General features: G+C 41.5%; 2 protein-coding genes across 6 annotated transcripts in view; both read left to right on the top strand.

Annotated features, from left to right (window-relative positions):
• SEC24C (SEC24 homolog C, COPII coat complex component) overlaps positions 1–3,856 on the top strand; it is a 36,424-nt gene extending 32,568 nt beyond the window's left edge. For 4 of the 5 annotated variants that reach the window (XM_069019380.1, XM_069019379.1, XM_069019377.1 and 1 more), the window contains 6 exons: positions 335–473; positions 1,287–1,405; positions 1,770–1,949; positions 2,598–2,789; positions 3,207–3,296; positions 3,715–3,855. In XM_069019380.1, coding sequence (XP_068875481.1) covers positions 335–473; positions 1,287–1,405; positions 1,770–1,949; positions 2,598–2,789; positions 3,207–3,296; positions 3,715–3,855 — 861 coding nt within the window. Of the gene's footprint in view, positions 1–334; positions 474–1,286; positions 1,406–1,769; positions 1,950–2,597; positions 2,790–3,206; positions 3,297–3,714 lie in introns of all 5 variants that reach the window. The other variant, XM_069019381.1, reaches the window with a different exon arrangement.
• Positions 3,857–7,231: 3,375 nt separating this feature from the next.
• On the top strand, positions 7,232–22,734 carry FUT11 (fucosyltransferase 11). The gene is given in 5 exon segments (XM_069019382.1): positions 7,232–7,408; positions 7,410–7,522; positions 7,524–8,313; positions 9,591–10,216; positions 13,980–22,734. Coding segments are annotated over 5 exon segments (1,854 nt in total). The 3' UTR covers positions 14,128–22,734.
• Positions 22,735–22,783: the final 49 nt, after the last annotated feature.

Here is a 22,783-nt window from a genome sequence, read left to right as displayed (position 1 = left end):
TTAGACACTTCTTCAAGGAATTACTTGTTCTTTCTTTCTGCATCTTACCATACCCTTGACCTTCCAGCATACTTGTTCTGAGGGTGACCTAAACTACAGTCCCTATTTTCTAAGACCAGGTCCCTTAATACAACTGCTAAAATTGCTGCTTTTATCTTTCATTGACCCTGATTGTTAGCAAATGCTTTTAGCTTATTGTCCAAGGCTTTTGCATAGTTACCTTGTTTGCTTATGCATCTGAGTCCTAGCTTTTAATGAAGTATATTCTAACCCTGCCCTTCTTATTGTAGCAGGACCTCATTTCTCTGTCTCCTGGCGTTTTTGTCTCCTGCAGTGTGCTCTGTTGTATACAAGTTGTGCAGGACAGCGACGACTCCGCATTCACAACCTCTCCTTAAACTGCTGCACGCAGCTGGCTGACCTCTATCGGAACTGTGAGACAGACACCCTCATCAACTACTTGGCTAAGTATGGTAAGGGTAAACATGGAAACAAGAAGTGCAGCTTCTAACTGCTGCTAAAATGCCTGTTTTGTCACCCAATGACACCTGTTTATTCTTCCTGCTTCAGATGTCAGGTGGCAGCTCTGATACTTCAGTCAGTTATAGGAAAGAGCATAAAGCTGTGATGATAGTGTTGCTGCTTAGGATGAGAGGTACAGATGGAGGGTGTAGGCTTATTCTTCATACAAATTATTTTCTAAATGTTTTTAATAACAGTTTGTATTGCCAGCTGTCTGAAATCATCCTTGTATTTATTTTGGGCTGTTTTAGTTCATTCCTTAACTGTTGCAGAATTTTGCTCTGGCAGTAGGATAATGGTGGCCTTTGTTCATAGATATGGGTTAAATGTCATACACTTATGCACTGTACCCTATTTTACCCTTTCTAGTTTGCAGTAAAAGCCTAGAAATCCCACAGATACTGAGAGTTGTCCATGTTTATTTCCTTAAAATGAAAGAAGCGGTCCATTTTCAGACCATTAATGAAAGATGGGTAGTCTATAAAAGGAGTTTTTATAGAACCCCATACTTTAAATTTTGATAAGTATATTTTCATTACATGGGAGATAGAGAATTCAAGATTATGTATTAAAATGGTGTAAATGAGCTTCTTCAGGTTTTCAATAGGAATATATTGTCTCTTTCCTACAAGTTTGAAGCAGGAAGAATAAAGGCTTCCATAAACAATAATTGTTTAGATTTCCTTTGTAGAAGTAGTGTTGGGGTTTTGCTGTTCATGAGCAACCACTTGACAGCAGTCCATCTCTTTCCTCTCTCTATGCAGCATATCGTGGAGTCCTGAGTAGTCCAGTAAAGACTGTACGAGATGCACTGATCAACCAGTGTGCCCAGATCCTAGCCTGCTATCGAAAGAACTGTGCTAGTCCCTCTTCTGCTGGCCAGGTAAACTCCAATGCTTTCACTTGAATCCTGTGCTTGGGAATTAAAAAGTGGTGACAGCTTCTTCCTACTTGACCTGCTCAAAAAAGTCAATTCTTTTGCTCAGCAGAAATTTGCAAAGAAGAGAGTCAGGAAGTAAAACTATAGTTGAGAATGGCTTCTTGGACATCTGTGTGGAGCCCAGGGAGCACTGCCTGCTCCAGGGATAGGTTTTATGTTTCTTTTGCAATCCATGATATAAGTAGAGTATCAGCTTTCACTCTCATGGCTGTACCACACTTCGTTGGTTCATGCAAGCCTCTTTTTGTCAAACATAAGCTTATTCAGAAAGACAGCTGACCAGCTTCTGTCTGCTTGTGACTTTTAGCTCATCCTCCCTGAATGCATGAAGCTGCTTCCTGTGTACTTGAACTGTGTGTTGAAGAGTGACGTCCTTCAGCCTGGCCCAGAGGTCACAACGGATGACCGAGCCTACATCCGTCAGTTAGTGACATCCATGGATGTGGCTGAAACAAACGTTTTCTTTTATCCCAGGCTCTTGCCCCTGGTGAGTAATTCAAGATATTCTTAGCACTTGAGGCTTGCTGTTATCTCATTGACTCATCTTAAGGACTGGCATTTTTATTTTAGCAAGGGAAAGTGATTTGAGAAGTATTTGGGATCTGCCATCTCTTGGGATATTTCACTTAATTTTACTCAGCATTACTGCATCTTGTGAATTTCTCGGGGGATACTTTTTTCCTGAGCTGTCAGCATATGACTAGTGGCAAAGAAGATGCTTTTGACCCTTTCATAGTCTTTTTAAAAAGTCCTAAAGCTTACAACTTTTTGTAGTAATTTTCATCATTGCAAGGTAACTCTATGTACTGTTCTGACTTTTCATTACCACAGTTGCTGGAGTAATACTAAAACCTAATTACATTCCTACTCCAGGAGGTTATATTTGAATTTTAGAGCCGTTTCATAAAAGTCTTATGTTCTCTTTTGCTGACCAAGAGTCTCTGATCTGCTTCTGTGCCACTTTGAGTAAGAAAACTAAGGAAGGTGCTACTTCAGTCACAATTATTGCAGTCTTATGAGTCCTAGAAATGAGAAAACCATTGGGGTCTTCATGGCAGAAATTTTCAGGACTTCATAAGATGTTCTTGTTTTATAACCTTTATTTTACTTTAATTTTTATTTCCCTCTAAAACAGACCAAAGCAGATGTTGACAGTGATTCCTTGCCAGCAGCCATTCGGAATTCAGAGGAGCGTCTCTCCAAGGGTGACATCTACCTGCTGGAGAATGGGCTAAACATCTTTGTGTGGGTGGGAGTCAGCGTGCAGCAAAGCCTGATCCAGAACCTCTTTGGAGTGTCATCCTTCAGTCAAATTAGCAATGCCTTGGTGAGCTGAGTGGCAGTGTGGGGGCTGGAGTCTGAGACAAAAACTTAAAACAATGAGAAAGCCAGTAGAGAAAATAGTGTTACATTTTTCATAATAGAAATGAGAGAAGCACAGATGTATGAAACTAGCAGAGATGTTGGTAGTCTGGGCATGTCAGGCATGCTTTTGCCTAGATTTATTTGACAAGTCACGTCATTAACAGTGAATAGACCAGTTGATAGCTAAATGGAATAAATAATTGACCTTTAATTCTGATACCATGTTATATTCTCTTTTAAGTAGTTGAAGTCAAAGAGATTGTATGCTCATGAGGGTAGGTATTTCTCTACCCTTATACAGTATGCCAAAACTGCTGACTTTTGTTTAACATTGTTCTATTTTCCAAGACTAATGGGAATTGTATATCTTTCATTTCAGAGTACCCTGCCAGTCTTGGAAAACCCCTTTTCAAAGAAAGTACGATCTATTGTTGATATGCTTCAAGGGCAGAGATCCCGCTACATGAAGGTAAAACTGTCCCCCATTTACAGCTTTAAATGCCCTTCCCTCTTAGTAGAGTCAGGTGATGCCTGGTAATGCTGCAGTGCTGAACTTGTTCTTCCCAATCTCATAACAAGAGTCTGAAAATAAATTTCACTAGTTTTGGAGTTTTGTGCTTACCAGAGTCCTAAAACTTTTTTTTTCAGACCTATTACAATATACTACTGTATGAACCATATATATGGTATTTTCCTTCTGTTTAGGAAGGATTGAGACTTAACCCAGCTGAGTTACCCAAGTCAAAGCACATAAACCCCATATGCCGTGATTCTGGTTATCTTTGGGATTTTGAGCCATTTAGCTTTTTGCTCTATTTTCCCCATGAAGATTAATTCTAATAGCTACTCACTGTTGGTTTTGTTCTTGTTTCTTTGGTTTTTTGTAGTTGATAATTGTGAAGCAAGAAGATAAGATGGAAATGCTGTTCAAACACTTTCTAGTGGAGGACAAGAGCCTGAGTGGGGGGGCTTCATATGTGGACTTCCTGTGTCACATGCACAAGGAGATTCGGCAGCTACTGAGCTAGAGGAGTGAGTGGTGCTAGAACTCAGCAGTGACATTTCAGTCTCCACTAATGACCTGATCAGAAGGCCCAGCGCCCTCAAAAAGGACAACATAGAAATCTGTACAATTCCATAATTTTTAATACACATTGCATAAGCAGAAATCCTTTCAACCTTTCCCAATCCCATATGAGAGATGAAATATTTTCCTGGTGAGGGCTTAAAAAAAAAAAAAAAAGGCCTTTGATACCAGGTCTTTTATTTGCTTCTAAATTGTTTCCTGTGCTTGGCAGGAGTTCACCCCCTACCCCACCCCATGCTCGCTAATCCTGTTGTAATGAATGTAGGGTTTTTTTTCAGTTCACTGTACATGAGTCAACATTGGGTGAAAAAGCGATAACTCTTCAAAACTTCTGGTAGCTGCTGTGCGTTTGTGTGGGTGCGTGTGCATGCTCCAAGTGTGAAGAGGATGCACAGGTGGGGAGAACAAGAGGCCGGTCAGGTGATGGGAGCTGGAGCAGCCAAACATTTTATGTCTCCTCTAAAGAGGGAAACATGGTCTGTCAGAGCACAGATGTATCATATGGCTGTCTGAACCGGAAAGCCATGAAAAATGAAATGAGTGGTAAGCCAGGAGGCAGCGGGGCAAATTTCTCTCCACAATCTTTCCTGTACTATAAGTTGCTGTGCAGAACTGTAATGGAGTAATCAATAGTTAAGTGGGCAAAAATCAACAGCTTCTGAACAGTGTAGGGTAGAGACGGTACTTCCTGTTGACATGTGTGGTGTTTCCTTCTCATTGCACGGCTCTGTATTGTCCTACTCAATCCATGTTCCATGACCTCTCCTGCAGAGCTTACCTGTCTGTCAGATGGTGGTGGGAACAAAAGCTTCTTAACCTTAAGCAGAAAATACTTTTAACAAGGTGTTGGGGGGCTGTGTAGGAACTGGATGATAAGGAAGTGGCCATTTTCAACCATATTTTTGTGAATCATAGCAAACAAGCAGGAATTTCATTTATACTGATATGAATTTGAGATTGCTTTGTACCCTGGAATACAAGGAAGGGGATACAAAACCTTAAGGTTTAGACTGTACTGTAACAGGTATTGCAAGTACCTGATTTTGGTTATTGAAAGCACCTGGGCCATAGCAAAGAGTTTCATTACTGGATGTTTATACCCTCCCAATTCTATCTACTGATCAGCTTGCACAAAACCTTTTATAAGCCTGTTTGTTAAACTAAAATACCTCAGACAGATTAATCCATCCACTTTGGCTGCTCTGCTGCTCCATTGGAAGGGTGGATGAGAAGACTCCTGTGAAGAGGGAGCTAGTGTAATCAAATTAGGAATTCTAAGGGCTTCGTTTATTCACTTTTGAAAGGGGGCTTGTATATTTTAGCTTGAACACTTAACAGGTGTTCTTCCAATACCCAGGAGTTTAAGCTACCACTAGCACTGAAAGTGAAAGGAAGAATGTGGATGGATTAGACAACATGTTATCTGGGCTTGATATTTCATAGGAAAGTCCTTGTTAAGATCAGAAAAATATCTGGCTGTGGTTTTAGTTCCATATCCTGTAGCATGTATATAAATCCATTTTTCTTCTAATGCTGCTAGTTTGTCTTCCCTCCCATCACTACACAGAAAGGGGAATATGAAAATTGTAATGGAGAAACTCTTTCAAGATGTAGTTGACAGAACTTTCAGCGTTTTTGTATGAATGTGGCTGACTTTTTACTCCACGTACTGCCTCCGACCAAAAAATATAGAGGATTTTTAATCAGAGGGAAAGAAAGAACTTCCCAGGAATATAATGCGCAGCAACCACAGACTTCCACAAATACTAATTTCTAGTATTAATATTGGGGGGTGTGGGGGTGGAAATGAAATCATGAATGAACCTTTCATTTTCTTCACTTGTTTTTCCAATGCATCTTTTAATTTGTAAAGAAATAAAAATATATTAAGATGTATTTTATGTCATTGTTAGTAAATAAACACTGCTTATTTTTCCAAACCCTGTATTTTGCGGGAGGGGGGAAATGGGAAGGGCTGAAGTCTAGCTCATTGATCCTTTACAATCCAATCTTCTGCTAACCACGTTCAGTCCTTCTTTTTTGTTGTTGTTATTCACACTGAATGATAAGAAATTCAAAAAGAGTCAACAAACAAAAGGTATTGTTTAATCTCAGTGTTACTTTATTTAGATGATTGGGTTTTGACTTTTTGCTCTGTCTGAGCTTCCATTTCACAAAGAAATTCCCTTTTTTTGTTAACACAGCTTCAGTCATTGATTAGGTGGGGGGGTTTTGGTCTACTTAGGCAAGTGTTGCCCTTACCTTGTGACAATGTTAAGTTAATGACTTCTGTAGTCTTAACAGAGCTCATATTTCAGAGGGAGCTGGGTGAACTGGTTGGGGGGTTTTGGTGGGGGAATTTGGGTTGTTTTGGTGTTTGGTTTTTTTTGCTGGGGATGTTGCTAATTGCAAAAATAAATTCAGAGTGAACTGGCAGTGTAACTTGACTGTACCTGTGAATATTGGTGTTGTACAGTTTGCTGGTAACCTTATAACAAATCTGTATGAAAGCACAAGATAATCATTGCTAAATATCCAATAATACTAAATTTGCTGTAGAATATTTTTGAGATTCCTCTCCTATAAAATGTACATTATGTCCAGAATCTGCCACAGAACTGGTGCAATAATGCTGGGCCTTGTGGATCTTGTACGTTAATTATGTGGAGTAAATTGTGCAGGACGCGTTCTGATGCTTGTGGAAATTGCCTTGGAGAGCCCATGTCTGTTACCTTCTCTTGGGGCCCAAGTGGAGGATGCTGTCAGGTGCTGCTGGAGCAGGCCTAAGCAGTGTCTACACCTAAAACTTTTCAAAGGCAAGGAAAAATATTCCCTCTTTAACTTGTTTCTAACACAGCTGAAGAATACTTCTTTTCCTTGTGTCCATACTAATGTCCTGTATTATAACTGATAATTCGTAAATATTGTATTATCTCTTAAAAAGTTAATTTGAAGCTTTTAGCAATTGTGTAACTGAGCAACTGAGTGGTAGTTCTAGAATATGTCTGTTGGATTTACATAATGTAAATTGTAGCCCAAACCACGTTCCCATTTACAGAATATTTTAACACCATAGGAGTTATTCAAGGTTGGTATAGAAAAGAAGCTGTCAAGGGAGCTTTAAAACCTGTAGATATTAAAAAAAACCCCAAACCAAACAACAAAAACCAAATACAAGACTTATGTTAGTAAAAGGTGTTTTCTGTTCCTTCCCTTTATGGTCTTCAGCAGCAGCTAAGCTGGGTGCTCTTTCATGTAACAGCTGACCGCTTGCTTGGTCCAGGAGCCCTCTCTCTGCAGGTGCGTTCAGTCGTGGCATGCTGTGCCTCCGGGGAACAGCTCGAGTTTATCGCTGTCAGCTGCAGGTACTGCGGGGTCCGGTGGTAGCACAGACGGATGCAGGAGCGGTAGAGGCAGAGAGGTTTACAGAGGTACAGTGAGGTTGGAAGGGAGCTGCAACTCGGTCACCTCGTCGAGCCGCTGCAGCAAGGCTGCACACTGCGCCAGAGCAGGGGTACGTCTCGCTGCCCCTCCGAGCCGCTTCAAATGCGCATCGACGGTACGAGGTGAGAGGGGCGGGGAAGGCGGCGCCGCTCGCGCCCGGGCCCTTCCACGCCCTGTGACGGCACCGCCGGGGGCGGGGCCCGGCGCCGCTTCCTGGGGCGGGCCCGGGGCACGGCCCGGGGGCGGCGGGCCGGGCATGGGGGGCGCCGGGCCGCGGCGGGGGCCCGCGGGCCTGTGGGTGACGCTGGCGCTGGCCTGGGGCGCGGGGGCTGCGCTGGCTTTGGAGGGGCCGGCGGAGCCGTGCGGGGCGGAGGGGTGGGCGCAGGACGCCGTCCCGCCGGGCGCGGCCTTCGTCGCCGCCGCGTCGTACCGCGGGCCCGGCAACAACGACACGCGGAGCAACAAGGCGCTGCCCATCCTGCTGTGGTGGAGCGGGAGCCTCTTCCCGCACTTCCCCGGCGACACGGAACGCATCGACTGCCGGCGCGGCTCCTGCCTCGTCACCCGGAGCCGGCGAGTGGCCCGGCACCGCCGCACGAAGGCGCTCATCTTCTACGGCACCGACTTCAGGGCGTACGAGGCACCGCTGCCCCGCCTGCCCCACCAGACCTGGGCGCTCTTCCACGAGGAGTCCCCCATGAACAACTACGTGCTCTCGCATTCGCCCGGCATCCGGCTCTTCAACTACACAGCCACCTTCCGCCGGGAGTCCGACTACCCGCTCACGCTGCAGTGGCTGCCCGGCACCGGGTACCTGCGGGCCCCGGCCGTGGCCCTGGCCGAGAAGGACGCGTGGCGGCGGAAGGGCTACGGCCCGGTGCTGTACATGCAGTCCCACTGCGATGTGCCCTCGGACAGGGACCGCTACGTGCGGGAGCTCATGAAGTACATCCAGGTAGGTGGGCCGAGTGCAGGGGGAAGCTGTGGCGTAGTGCTGCTGTCGGAGCTGGGAACACCCGGCTGCCCCCCTCTACCGCCTCGTTTTAATGGGGTTTGTTTGTCCTTGTTTTTAGCCAAGACACGAATCATAACGGGATGCATGCTGACTACAAGCTGGACAGAAAAACTAGTTGTATTCCTTCCCAAAGCGTGATCTAGACTACACCGCATGTCAGTAGGTAGGCCTGATGCAGGTGTTAGTTATGGAGTTGGCCAGACTCGGGACCAGTCACAAGCTGGGCAAAGCCTGAATGAGCTCAGTCTTGTGCAAGAAGGTGCTGAAATCTCTGGACTTTGAAGTTAGCATATAGGAAGGCTGTCCATTTATAAGCCTCACTCCTATTTGAAAGTACAGGAGTGCAGTTAAAAGGCAGGTTGCTCTGTTTTGAGAATCTGCTCCTTACCTGTGTTGTGGTAGGATTGTATTGTTTCTATGATGGCTTGTACTGCTGTGGTACAGCTGATGGTGAGTAGCTTCATAAAGTAAAATAATGTAGTTTCTTCCAAGCAGGAAAAAAGCATACTGCATTTTTTCTCTTAAAAAATTTGAAGGATATTAGATTGATTTTTTTAAAAAATCTGGTTTTAGACTTGCCAGAAACATGTTTTTCTAGTGGTTTCTGTTATTTCTATTGGTCATGATTCGGTTATTGTGCAAGGTTATGTACTGAGTAGTGAAGTGAAAACAAAAGAATTTTTTTTAAATGACTGTTCTGTCAAAGTACAGTGCAGGTTCCAGTTTAAGCATATCGTCTTGCATTTTTAGACAGTATTCTTTTAGCTCTGTGAATCAGTTTTTCTTGGTCTAACAAATGGAAAAATTTTGTCAGCTTGCTGAGACTGGCTGGAATTACATCTAATAACTGTTTGGAAGAGCACTGAGTCTCTGTTAAGTAGAAAGGGGACGTTTAAACTGACATAGAATGCTGTTCCTTGCTTGTCTGTATTTGATTTATCCAGTAGTAAATACATTTTTGGGTGGCATCTGTGTGCTCCCCTCACCCCTCAGTCTGTAGTGTGGCTAATGTTGCTTTTGAAACAGCACTTGGTTTCCTCTAAAGCTGGGAGAACTGGAACTCTAGGAATAGTCACAAGGGAAAGAACTTGGAGTGAAAGTGAAGCTTAAGGTAGCTACGAACTGATCCAAGTTAGGAATTTTACAAGAACTGCTAGGTCTGAAAACAAGTTCCAGGGGAACAGATCACTTTGTAAAGATGCTGTTTGTTGTTTTAGGTTGACTCCTATGGGAAATGCCTGCATAACCGTGAGCTCCCCAGTGAGCGACTGAGAGACACTTCTACAGCCACTACAGAAGATTCTGAATTTATGACTTTTATTGCCAGGTACAAGTTTCATCTGGCCTTGGAGAATGCCATATGTGATGACTACATGACAGAGAAGCTGTGGCGTCCCATGCACTTGGGTGCTGTCCCAGTGTACCGGGGCTCCCCAGCTGTGCGAGACTGGATGCCAAACAACCTCTCCATCATTCTTATAGATGACTTTGACAGCCCCCAAGAGCTGGCAAAGTATCTTGATTTCCTGGACAAGAATGGAGAGGAATATTTGAAGTATCTAGAGTACAAAAACGTTGATGGAATCAAAAACCAATTCTTGCTAGAGAGTTTGGAGAAGCGGGAGTGGGGTGTGAATGACATGACTCTGCCCAATTACCTGAATGGCTTTGAGTGTTTCATCTGTGACAAGGAGAACACGCGGGTCAAAGAGGAGCAGGAACACAAAAAGTCTCGTGGGAAAATTCCAGCCCCCAGACCTCATATAGCTCAGTTCAAGCATATGGGATGTCCTGTGCCAACCCCTGGGTTTGGAAGTGTTGAAGACCTCTCTGAGGGAGACAGGTAATGTGCCAATATTATGCTTTTTGAAGGAAAAAAAGCTTCAAATAACAGGAGCTGTAGGTTTAATAATGCTTTGTACTTAAAGAAGCTCTTGTTCCATCTCCAGTTACATTATGTATTATGTCTTGTGGATGGTGTAGGAGTTCTGCTAATACTGAACTGACTACTCAACTGAGGCTGAACAAGAGGCTTGGACAGTGGTGGTAGCAGTTGAAAGAGGAGTTCGAGACACTCACTATATTCTGTTAAAATGCTCTGTGACCTCAGGCAATGTGGTTGTCCTCTGTCTAGCTTAGCCTTTTTGCTTGGGGGGGGGGTTGTTTTTCAGTACAGTGATGGTAAAGCACTTGGCAGCCCTGAGGCAAATACCTCCTCACAAAGTACTGCGTTAAGAATGGGGTTGCCAATGTTCAGTGCAGACCTGGTTGACTCCTGTAGACTTCAGAGCAGAAATTAGGCTCACACAGAATACAAGACTTAATGCTGTTTCGTGTGACAAAACTCTGGCCAGTGTTCAAGGATGCCAGCTCGCTTATTTAGGAGAGCACTGTGCAGGACAGAGAATAGACTGAGTAGCTTCTTATCCCTTGTTTTCTGTTGGTTGACTGATTTACTGGAGGTTTTTTATAGTAATGCCTTTTCTCAGTCTCAGTAGCAAAATGTTTTTTTTTCTTGTAGTGTGCTACACAGCACCCTACTCTGTAAAAGTATTCCTACTTTTCCATAGGTTTTCTCTTGTGTGAGCATCAGGTGGCAGTAGAGAAGTACCTGTGAAGGCACACACGGAGTGGCTGCCAGTGCCACTTGCAGGCTCAGGTGTTTCCATCATTCTTCTCAGGGGTCATCAGCAGGGAGTTTTGAACAGCTGGTCCATAATTCAAGCTACAGTTTCATCCCATGGAAGTTTCCATGTCTCACTGTTATGCTCCCCATTTGCAGGCATGAGATGTGTCTGGAAAAATTGTCCCAGGGAAGCTTTTATATTCACTGCTCTTGACTTTATAAAGATATGTGCCCATAGCTTCCAAGGCATGATCATGGGCATCTCCTGTGAAATACAGTATTTTCTATCTGATAAGCTTCTAAGCTTTAACCATTTTTATTTGCAAAATGGAACATGATTACTTAAAATTCTAAGTAGTGTGACAATAGCATAAAATTGCCGTCAAAGCATTAGCTAAACGTGCCCATATTTTGTCTGAGTTTGACAGTAATGTTATTTAACAGTATGATCAGTTTAGAGGATTGCCTACTGAGCTAGTCAATGGAGTGTTTTGTTACTTTAGAAAACATTATTGTGGAAAAATGATGCAGATCTAGTGGGGATACATGTGATAGACTATATGCAACATGCAAGGTCTGCCTACAAACACACACTGTGACTTGTAGTTCTGGAGCCTTCTGAACTCAGAGGACAACAAAGGAGTTTTATTTTAGAGCATATACCCAATTACAGAAAGGTTACACTACGCATTTGCATGCTCTGTAACCCTTATTCCCAGATGTAATTTGTTTATAGAGTTATAGCTGTGCTGAATTGACGAAATGCTGCAGCAATCAGAATGTCTCTCTGTGCAGTGCCTTTAGCTGTATGTGCAGAGATGTGGTTTCTAAATCCTTATGCTTGCAGCCTCACTTGCATTTGGACTGCTGGGTTTCACACCCAAATTAGCTTAAGGAAAAAGGCTGTAGAACAAGCAGTTGTAGGTATCAGATTATGGTCAGTCACTACAATCTATTGAATTCTTAGCTGCTTTGTACAGAAAATAGTGAGTTGTAGTGGTGCTGCTGAGTATAATATCTGTTTAGGAGAAACCAGAATCTCTAGTTATTCTCAAACTCCCATTGTTGTAAGAGAAATGTTTGGTTTGTTTCATTGATAAAGGTTCATTTTCCAAAAGTAGGATGTTTGAGAATGTATGTAACTGTAAGAACACTAAGTGACAATTTCTTTCCAGTTACTGTAAGTTTTTACCTGTGGTGGCATAGGAAAAGAGAAACCTGTGTGCCTTTGATAAAGGAATTGTGAAACCAACACGGTTTTGCTAGTTCCATTTTATGTTGATGTCACAGTTTAGTTTTGATGAGAAAAAACATTAACAATGTATCAGATTTTCCAAGTGTACACTGTAGGATGGCCCTTGCAGTAGAATCCCATTATCATCCAGGATTAAAGATAGATCTGTATCTCGTGGTAATAACATTTCAGGTGTCTGTAGTTGGTAGTTTCTGGTGATTTGTACACTCCTGTTCATCCTGGGATACTGATATTTCCCAATTTACAGAACTAGAGTGAAATTATTTTCTTGAAAGAAGAACAGCAGCAATTTAAAATTACTTTCAATAAAGTCTTCACTTGGATATTAGAATTCCTTTCAGTGTTGTTTCCGTAGAGTTCATCTGGAAAATGTTTTCTTTTCTTCTGTTCCCTGCTGCCACTTAGTCTTGGATCTAATACTTCATGCAAGTAGACTCATTTTCCAAACACGTGCCCTTATTCAGTGCTGTGAAAAGCAAGTAACTCATGTTGGCAGTCCTTGAACAAAGGTTAATGAATTTAACTGGTAGGCAATGTGATCTCACAGTGCATCCAAGTGGTGCATTTTACAAAGGAACCTTTTGGCAGATATTTATTTTTTAAAGCAGAAGTAAGCCTCCATCTATGATCTTTTATTAAAGATCATAGATTAAAAAAAGATCACATTGGAATCTGTGTTAAAAGCTTTGTTTTGAGATCTGTGTTGGTGTGCTCGGCAGAAATGAGCCATCACAGGTGTGCTGTTGACCGCAGAAGCTGATGCCATCGTGTACAAGCTGTTTGCCACTCCACAGCCACTGGGATGTGTTGTGCATTTCTTTCAGCCTTGCTGGAGTGGTGGGCGAGATCTGCTTCTGGGCAGTGCAGTCACACTGGATTCAGTGTATGGTGTACAGAGGGAAGGCAGGAGCCACTGTACTTATTTCTCTGATTTGGAGGGAGAAGCAGCAAAAAATTCTGTATATAAGTTAACAAGTATTGGGTAATTCATGTGCATATATTATAAAGAGCAACATATTTGGTCCTTTTCTCCCAAATCTGTGTTTTGTTTCTGGGTAGCAGAAATAATGGAGAAGAGAGAAATAATTGGCATACCTGGATATAACACAAGTGAGAGAAATAGTCCCTGTGATCCTGAACTGGAAGAGAATTGCTGAAATCTGCAGTGATACAGTCTGTATTATGAAAAGTTTGAGACTCTATGCACTGAAGAAGAGACAGCCCATACTCAAACACATAGTCTGGAGATAAAGAATAGAATCTGTGTTGAGGAATGTAATGATGTTTGTCATGTGTAATCTGACTTTGTAATTCTTAAAATGGATTATCTGAAAAAAAATTTGATTTTTAGGCTGTTATATGCATACTGGCCAGGGAAAGCTACTCTCAAAATAATACAATGACTCTGTGATAGATTTTATTTTAATAAAAGTTTTTATTCTCTACAGTTAGTAATTTAGTCTCTGTGGTTAACATTACAGTATATGCTGATATTTCTAGAATGTTATAAAGCTAACAGTGAACTTACATTTGCTGTAGAGAATATTCGAAGCAAGTTTCTTTAAATGACTTGGAGCACAGTGGCACAGTAACAACATACTTTGTTATGACCATCTCTGGGCCTATTTTCCTCTTAAGGGAAAGAAAAATATAGTTTCAGTACCATTACAGCTGCAGACTAATTTGGTTTTTTTAATTGTGATGGTGTCTCTTTTTTTGTTTCAGTTGGAAAGAAATGTGGCTGCAGGATTATTGGCAAAGTCTTGATCAGGGTGAGGCCCTCACTGCTATGATTCATCACAATGAGTCTCATCAGGGAAGATTTTGGGACTATATGCATGAGATTTTTCTCAAGAGGACAAGGCAACACTGACCCATCTTTGTAAGAGCTAGATTTGAAAATTGCATTGAAAGTTGAGACTGTGAATTCTTACCTCACTTCAAATGTTTGCCTTGAAAAAAACAAAACCAAAAAAACCTCTCACAGAGACAATCTTTCCTGGTGCATGAATTGAGTAAGTTTCTGTTATGATTGGATTTCAGCAGTGGAAATGTTACTAACTGCTTTGAGTTTCAGCTCTGTGGTGTGAAGCCACTCCTGACTTGCAGGTGTCAACATGTGGGGGCAAAAGAGGAATTTACTCTCCTTTTGCATTTGCTATACTTATATTGTGTCTTACATGACTTCAGGTTTTTGCTCAAGTGCCCTAAGTTATTTCAGGGATTTTTTAAGTCTTCAAAATACTGGCTTTTAAAGTATTTAATCAGTCACATATTCTCTTCATTACTTTTAGCTGCTATTAACAAATGGCTTTTCCAGTGAAGGAATTCAAAATACACATCTGTGAAGAGCAGTTGTGCCTTATGAAATTGCTGCAATAAAGTCTCTTCTCCCCAAGTAACATGCCTCAGATACTCCTCCTTTTCAAGGTAACTGAAGATGTATGGGCAGGTCACTTTACTCTGCCTAATTTTCCTCTTTTGCTGACTTGGCAGATGATATGTACAATGGGATGGGAGAACAAATTATTTAAGTTGCAACTTTCAATGAAGTATTTCACACCAGAAAGTTTATTACCTGGTATTGTGTAGAGCAAAATAAAATTTGTATGCTTTGGTTCTTTTAAGTTTCCATCAAATCTGAAATCTGCAATCTTGACTTATTGTTATCTCCTTAATGCTAGCAATTCAGAGGCCTTGGATTTTTTCCTTTTGAGTATGTGCAGCCTTCTGCAAAGACAAATACATTTTAACAATGGTGCCTTTCCAGTGGTCTCTGCAGTTTGGATGAAAGTCTTGAAGTCTTTGTATGCTGAAATGGCTGATCAGAACCAGGTGTACTGAGATAATTTTGTATGTCTGCCAAATCTTAACACATTGTGTTCCTGGTCTGTGACCAGAGTTCCTAAGTGATAACATGTGGATAGATCTTCCTTGCTGTGTAGCCTGTATTGCTTACAGGTATAAATAAACTCCACTGTTCCCTGCCATAGTGAGTGTCTTTCTGAAATAATTGTTCTTGCAGTGGAGGGAAACTAGTTTAAAAGCACAGGCAAATATTAGTGTCACAGGTTTAAAAGCACAGGCAAATATGGCCACATTGCAGTGATGTCTCTAATGGTATAAAGCTATTTTCTTTCTCCATTTCCCCTCCTCCTTCAGAAGTTAACTACTGACTAAAGAGCCAGAGTTTATCTGTGCTTAAGACAGATTGTTGGTAATGAAAGTCTGCAGTCTGTTGGGTAATTTGACTTTGTAAGGCAGTTTATGCATTGCTATGGGAAGTCTGATGTCTGTCAGTAAAAGGAACAGCAGTGAATCTACATTCTCTCCCTAATTAAGTCACTGTATTGCTCAGTGCTGCATGGATCACTTAATATCTTTTTCTTTCCCCTCAAATTCCCCTTCATAACATTACAGATATGATATTACAGGTATAATACCAGTGTAGGTAACAATCATCTCAATGTTTGCCTCTCAGGTGACATAAAAATATTGCCATGTTAAAATCAGGGCACCGTGACAGTGAAGACTTCAGACCCATGACTATCACTGGATTTTTATAAATGTAGAAAATGCATACACTGTACATTGTTCTCACCTAATTATTTTTAGGAGAAAAATGTTTTTTAATCTCTCTTCTCTAATAATAGTAACAAGTGGTTCTTGAGCTAAAATGCATTTATCAGTTTAAGTTCCTTTTTTTCCAGTTATTCAGGAGACATGAATACCTAAGAGAATATATCTTGAGTTCATTATTAAACTGGATTACTCAAACCAGATTAAAATTACAGATATGTGTATTCAGGATTGAAGAGGCCACCATGTGCTTGAGAAGTAAATGAAGATAAAGCAAAGTAAGGATGCTTTAGTTCTGAATATTCACTTCTGCTAAACAAGTTAATGATATTTAAGTAAATTGTTTTAATTAATGCCTTCAGTTACTTCATTTCATGTATCTCTGTAGAAAATAATTCAGTCTTCTTTGACTGCATTCTCTTAATTAGCTATATCTCAAAACACTTTCTTATTCAAGTGTTTGGTGGAATAGCCAGGAGGAGAAATTGTGATCTTGCTTTTTGTACTAAACATTAAAAATAAGAACCAGGTATTAGCACATGCTGCTTTTACTATTTTATCCTGTAATTTAAGTAGATTTTCCAGAAGTGCAGCATTTATAATAATTTCCAGGTCTTTATTATAATTTATCTGCTGTTGCCAAAATTAGACATGCTACATTTAATGTATTGCCCTTACAGGAGTAACAGGAGGAAGTACCAATAGAAGTATGTGCATCAGCACCTTATGAGTGATGTCCAAAGCCCCATTTTGTCTTCCTGCTCAGCAACATGAGCATGTTTCTCAACTAACAATAGCATTGACGATATGGTGGTACAAGCTGAAGAGTAGCTAGCAAAGTAGGTAAAAACTTCTTCCTTGGGGCCCTTATTGTTCATTTGCTAATTCACAGCCGAGTATTCCTTCACAACTATGTACTTTCTGTACTCAGTGTATTACAATCAAGAGCCAACAAAGTTACTTTGTTAGTCCTGCAGGGCTTGTTTGTTGCTTTGCTCTGTGTCTGTACTACAGAAGGCTGTTGCTTTGAGCTTGATGACTGTTGCGAAGCACAGGAGTATTTCTGATCGTCACCTATCTCCTTAACGTGGGTATGAAAGGAGTACAGATCTGAAAGTAACTTTTTTACGGATATTCTATGGGTTTTGTCTGTTTTTCAAAGTACAACTTTCAGTTTGTAGTTCAGTCACAAGTCATTTCATAGCTTTCTCTTCTGAGTTTTTAGTGTCTTCCTAGGTTTAACTATTTTTTACAGTCTTAGAGGTGGTGAACTTCTCAAACGATAATGAGTATTAGCTACCACTCTTAGCTGTGAAGCTCACCCAAGCCTTGTTTCTTTTGTATCTGCAGTGATTTTTTTCTGTAGCAATAGATCATACTAGCTTTATTGCCTCCTCTGTGTCACAATACTTCCATGATTTATAAACCGTGTATCTGTTGCCTCCATTAATATAGTAAATTTATTTCACTTTTTATGTATGGTATGCAAGAATTAAGGCTGGAATATTTATTCAGTTCATAGTATGAATACCTGGTGTAGGTGCCAGGCAAACTCTGCAGGGACAGGAGAGGTGAGGTGGTAATCCTCCTCAGGTGGGTAGAGTTGTGGTTGCAGTTGTGTTCGAGGCTGCCGACTGACCTTCACAGCATCTACTGCTCTGCACAGCAAGGACTGCAAAATGTTGAGTAAAGGTGGTTCTACCACCATGGCTTTACTTTCATTCTCTCCTGTCTCATTCTCTCCTGTTGGAGGAGACAGGAGGAGAAGCTGGGTCTCTGAAGAGTTTGAAATTAATTTACTTAATAATGTGTTTGAAAGGATTGCTATATAGTGCCAACAAGTACTGCCAGTCTTAGCCAAAGTGAATTCAATTTACCCTCCTAGTTGTCTTTCTACTAATGCAAGTGTGTGAATGCAGACAAGGAGGAAGGTCACTGCAGTATTATTATTTTGGAAAAAGGTTCCCAATTTCTGTTCTTGGCTACTAACTGGATTTCTCACTTCACTGCTTTAAATCCAAACCAGCTAGATGGTGGCTGACTGTCATCACTCATATTGTGACTACTGGAAGGCTATGTGATACTCAAACTAAACATGATAGATTCAACATTTATCTCAATCATTTTCTTACAGTGTAGGTACCCATATTCATAAAAACTGAGACTCTCAGGAATTTATCAAAGATATCAAATATTGAAGATGATTACCTGTGTAAATGCTTTGACAGGCTCCTACAGACTAGGGTGAGTGGCTTCACTGCTTATGCATTGTGCCTGTTTACTGTGTGACTAGAGGGAGGCTTTTAGAGCTGTCAGGATAGCTTTATTCACTAGCATTAATGTTCTAAAAATAAATATCTCCTTATTACTGCTCACATGAAACCCCAGTAGACTCTATTGATGCTGTGTCTCAGAATTGACTTGACAAGCTAGGATAAGTTTGTGCCCTCTGAGATGTGAGAGAGGAGAAACAAATGTCTGACTGAAGGTTAAAAATCTAGCAGTCCAATGCATTGCATTGATTGGACGAGCCACAGTTTCATTCTTCTGTGATACCAAGTGCTGCCTATTTATTTTATTTACTGAACTAGTAGTCTGTGTTTTCTGTCCTTTAGCAAGGACTGCAATTTGTAAGAAGCATATAACCTCACTGAAGAATATTGATTTGATACCTAACATTGATGATTTCTAGAACTCGAAAGGAGTTCAAAAAGAGTTGCCTTTTCTTATTTCAGTCACTAATAATTTTCAAACTGAAAGATCTCTGTGTCCTGTCTGGTAAATAGAATGAGAACCAAGCAACAGTGGATGTATATGTTTAGAGGGAAAGGAGAACGAGCTGCTTTCTCTGGAAATGGTCTGCAAAGTGCAGCAGCTGGAGAATCACAGCAGAAATGCCCCTCTTGCACTTCGACAGAAGGTAGTTTTAAGTGGTGTGGAAGAGCAACTCTTAAAGGACTGGGAACAGGATAAATTGAATTGGAACTCGGCCATCAAGGACATCAGAGTTTTAACAGTCATTGCTGTGTTGGACAAGCAGCCATCTGCCTGGCTTACTGTCCTGCCATACACACTCTTCAGCCATAGCCCCAAGAGAGCCACTCCCTTAACCATTAGTTGTCATCTGTCCGGTTGTATTTAATTAAGGTTATTGATGGATCTCCAGGCACCTTCTGGGAAGTTGTATCAATTGGAAACATACAGGGTGGCAGGTTCCTTCTTTCTGCCTGGAGACCTCTACTGACAGGGTGAAATTAATCAGAGACAAAATCCTTTTAGTGATATGATTAACTGAGCCAAAGCCTGCATCAGGCTTTAACAAATTGTACTTCTCTTTATGGTTCATTGTCTCAGAGCTGGCAGTGAGAGATAGATGGCCCTGCAGAGGGATTAGGAAGGATGGAGAGGAATGGAGCTGCAGGATTTGTTCCAGAGCTCTGACACCACTAGCATCTTAATTTGTGTGCTGTTAAATACATTCTTTACTGCAGAAAAGACCCATTTAATGTGCAAGTGTCTCAGCTAGAGATGGTTCTGGGGATCTTGGAATGGATCAGAGCAGATGATGATACTTTGTGGCATCTCTGAGCAAATAAGGAGGCACAGGTAATTTGCAGTGGAAATGGGATGAATTTCCTACGTCCTGGGAGTTAGGGCTTAGGGATGGCAGGTCAGAACTACTCAGGTAGACAGAAAAATGCAGAGCAGCTGATCTGATTGAGATAGCATAGAATAAGGGCTGGGCTGGAGCTGGGTTGGGGTGTGACATGTTTCCTTGTGAGTCCATGAATATATTGTGCTAATGAGAGCATTAGGTGCTAATACTGTCCAAACACAATAGCTCAGCAGGCAGGAGTTAAGTCTGAACCACCTGGAATCTTAGCAAACTGGTTAGTTTCACTACTAAGTTAAAGTGGAAGTGCTTTAAATTCAAGGCATCTCCAATTAAATTGCTTTAAGGAGGTCAGGGTGAGACAGATGAGAATAAATTATGGTAGGTAAGAGCATTATGAACTGGTATGAGAAGAACTGGTGTATTCAAGATAAATTTGTGTGAGAATACTAGAATTTACCTGAAAGCTGGATCCATGCAGTTCAAAAATACATGGATATCAACTCTATTCTTTTTTCCCAATAGAACTGATTTCTTAGCCTCATCCCCTAATTGATTTTTAGGCAGTATTCTGGAGGTTTTACATAGTTACACCAGAAAGTGAAGAATACATGGTGTAATTTCTCACCTCTTAAAGAGGTATTTAAGATAATAGTCTCATTTTAAGGGTGTATTTTATCACAGCATTATTAGCATTGTATTTAATTGTGGCACAGCATTTACTGTAGCATCATATGTGGCCCTTATTCAGTTGTGATAAATATTCTTTTCAAATCTAATACTAATAATGTAAGCTCTTTGGTTTGTTTTGGTTTTGATCAGCTGAAACACAAGCTAAGATTCAGCTTTAAATGTGTTGATACAAGAAAAAAGTTGTAAATGCTAATTAGTGAAAGTTAAAGTTTTACATGGTTTTTATAGTTGTACATTCAGGAGTTACAGTGAAACATCTGTGGGGTTCAGTGTTGAGGGAATTTGGTTTCTGACTGTCCCAATAAAGTCAGCATTTCTGTTCCATTCATTAGTGACTTGGTGCTATCAGCTGAGAAAAAGAGGCTGTGGAGAGACTTGGCTATTGAGTAACACACCCCTTTTGTAGTTCTGCATTCTCCCTTAAAATTAATGTGTAATAATAAAACAGTGTCCTGCTTCAGATATCTCTGCCTGGTGTGTGCAGGCACAGTCATGTACCCTATTCTGTCTGCTTAGGAATTGCTTAGGCTGATGCTCCAAATTAGCATTAGACTGAATGCCAAAAAAAAAGTTGTAATGCAGACAGCAGTAACTAACAGGAAGCTATTACAATTCTCCTTGTGTAGTTTGACTTTCTATTTCTCAGCCTCCCCTCCTCCCCCACCTCATTTTTCTTGGAATTAATTAAATGAGAGATCAGCTTTTGAAGGTGAAAGGACTCGAACGTGCTGCCACCATTAGCTAATGTAATTTGGAAAAAGGAGGCTGATTTACAGGGAGTGCAGTTCAGCTTCTCTTACGTCTTAGTACTTTTGTCTTTCCTTGTTACTGTTTCTGTGCCAATCTCGTTAGGCACTGCAGGAGGCAAATGCAGCAGGGGAAGGTGGGTAGCTAGAAGTAAGGTAGGAAGTAAGGGTAGCTAGAAGAGGCAAAACCAAGAGTAGCTGAACCTCAAATGAACTGGAATAGTGGAACGTGTTTCACGTGCCTGTCTTGGGTTTGCAAATTCTCCATTGTTTAGAGTTGCACAATGCAAGCCCTCTGGCCTAATTTGAAGATCTCAGCTTGTTTTCTTTCCTCTGTACCGGTAGTCAAGCTCAAAGGATAGTTTGTTTCCTGTCTTTTTGGAAAAAAATTGAAATAGAGAAACATCCTGCTTACCAAAATGTTTCAGAATATCCAGAAAATTTGTACCTTAAAAGACGAAAATTTATGCCTAGAAGAGTGCTTAAAGAAATCTTTTGTTTACTTGAAAAACATCTTCTCATATTCTTTAATTTGAACTCTAAGTATATACTATTTTAAAAATAACACAAAAATAATTATAAAATTGGACATACCAGGATTTATTGTCAGCAGATGCAGTAAATTCTAGTAACCACATTGAGAATTTTGTTGTTTAAGCCTGGTGATGTTTAGCTCAAGTTAACAGAATTTCTAAAGTCTTGTTAACTTCCTTGACTAGGCAAAGGGGAGTGCTTTGGGTTTTATGTCTAGGAGGTTGAATATATTTTAATCCAAATCTGTGCCCGATAAAATAAAAAAAAAATTGCAAAGAAAAGCATCTTTGATTTGGCCTTCTTTATATGGTCAGAGAACTTTAGCTGTTCCTGATGCAGTGGTAAAGTGGCTTATTCGGGAACTGCTCCACAACAAGGATCTGAGTGCTTTGCATCCCCAGTGTCTGGCGTCTTAACTCCTCACTTTTCTGCATCTACTTTGTCGTGCTGTGCAAGAGACCTGTTTGTATCCCAGCCTTTGGAATGTTCCTGTGCCTTCTGTATTGCCTACCTTTTTCAGCTGGGGACATGAGCACCTGCCAGATGAGTTGAGGACTTCCAGGACCTAGGCGCAAGAAGCTTCTGGGAACAAGAGGTTTTTTCCACCACTGAGTATGAGGCTGTGGGAGTGATGCTACCATTTTGAAAGCAGCAGTTTCAGTATCTGCTGGGAAGGAACAGTAGGAAACAATGGAGGGGAGATCCAGTGCAATGTAATGAAGAGAAATGAGGGGCTGAGAGCTAAATGATGTGAGTTTGAAGTACCAAGAAGAGTTTCCATTCAGTTGCAGAAGAACTTGGTAAGAGACGAGTGAGAAGGACCTCATCCATGTCTATAGTATCTGAGGGGAGAGCATCAAAAGGATGGAGGGATGCAGGCTCTTCTCTGTGGTGCTGAGCAATAGGACAAGGGGCAACAGGCAGAAGCTGATGCACAGGAAGTTCCACCTGAACATGAGGAACAACTTTACTGTGCAGGTGGCCGAGCACTGGAACAGCCCAGAGAGGCTGTGGCGTCTCCCTCGCTGGACATATTCCAGAACTATCTGGATGCCATCCCACTGTGGTCCTTTCTAACCTCGCCCATTCTGTGATTCCTTTAATTCCATCTGAATTACTTGAAACAATCATGATTTCTTCTGCTCTGGCTGAAGTGTGTTTGCTCCTTCGTTAGTTTTGCCGCAGAAGGAGTTTCTGGATGGTGATTGTTGGGGCAGTGGCTGAGTGGTTCCGCCCAGGGCGGAAGCTGTGGGGAGTTACTCAATTTCCGTGGCCTGTCCTCGGCCGGATGGGCAGGAGGGGGCGGAGCGGGCGGCTGCGCCACGGGCGGCTTCCCGCGCCAGGGGAGGGCGGGCCCCGCTCCG

The sequence above is a fragment of the Aphelocoma coerulescens genome, chromosome 6 (assembly GCF_041296385.1).
Source record: "Aphelocoma coerulescens isolate FSJ_1873_10779 chromosome 6, UR_Acoe_1.0, whole genome shotgun sequence".
NCBI lineage: Eukaryota > Metazoa > Chordata > Aves > Passeriformes > Corvidae > Aphelocoma > Aphelocoma coerulescens.
Note: the sequence above shows the minus strand (reverse complement) of the source record. Positions and strands in the feature narration are given on the sequence as shown.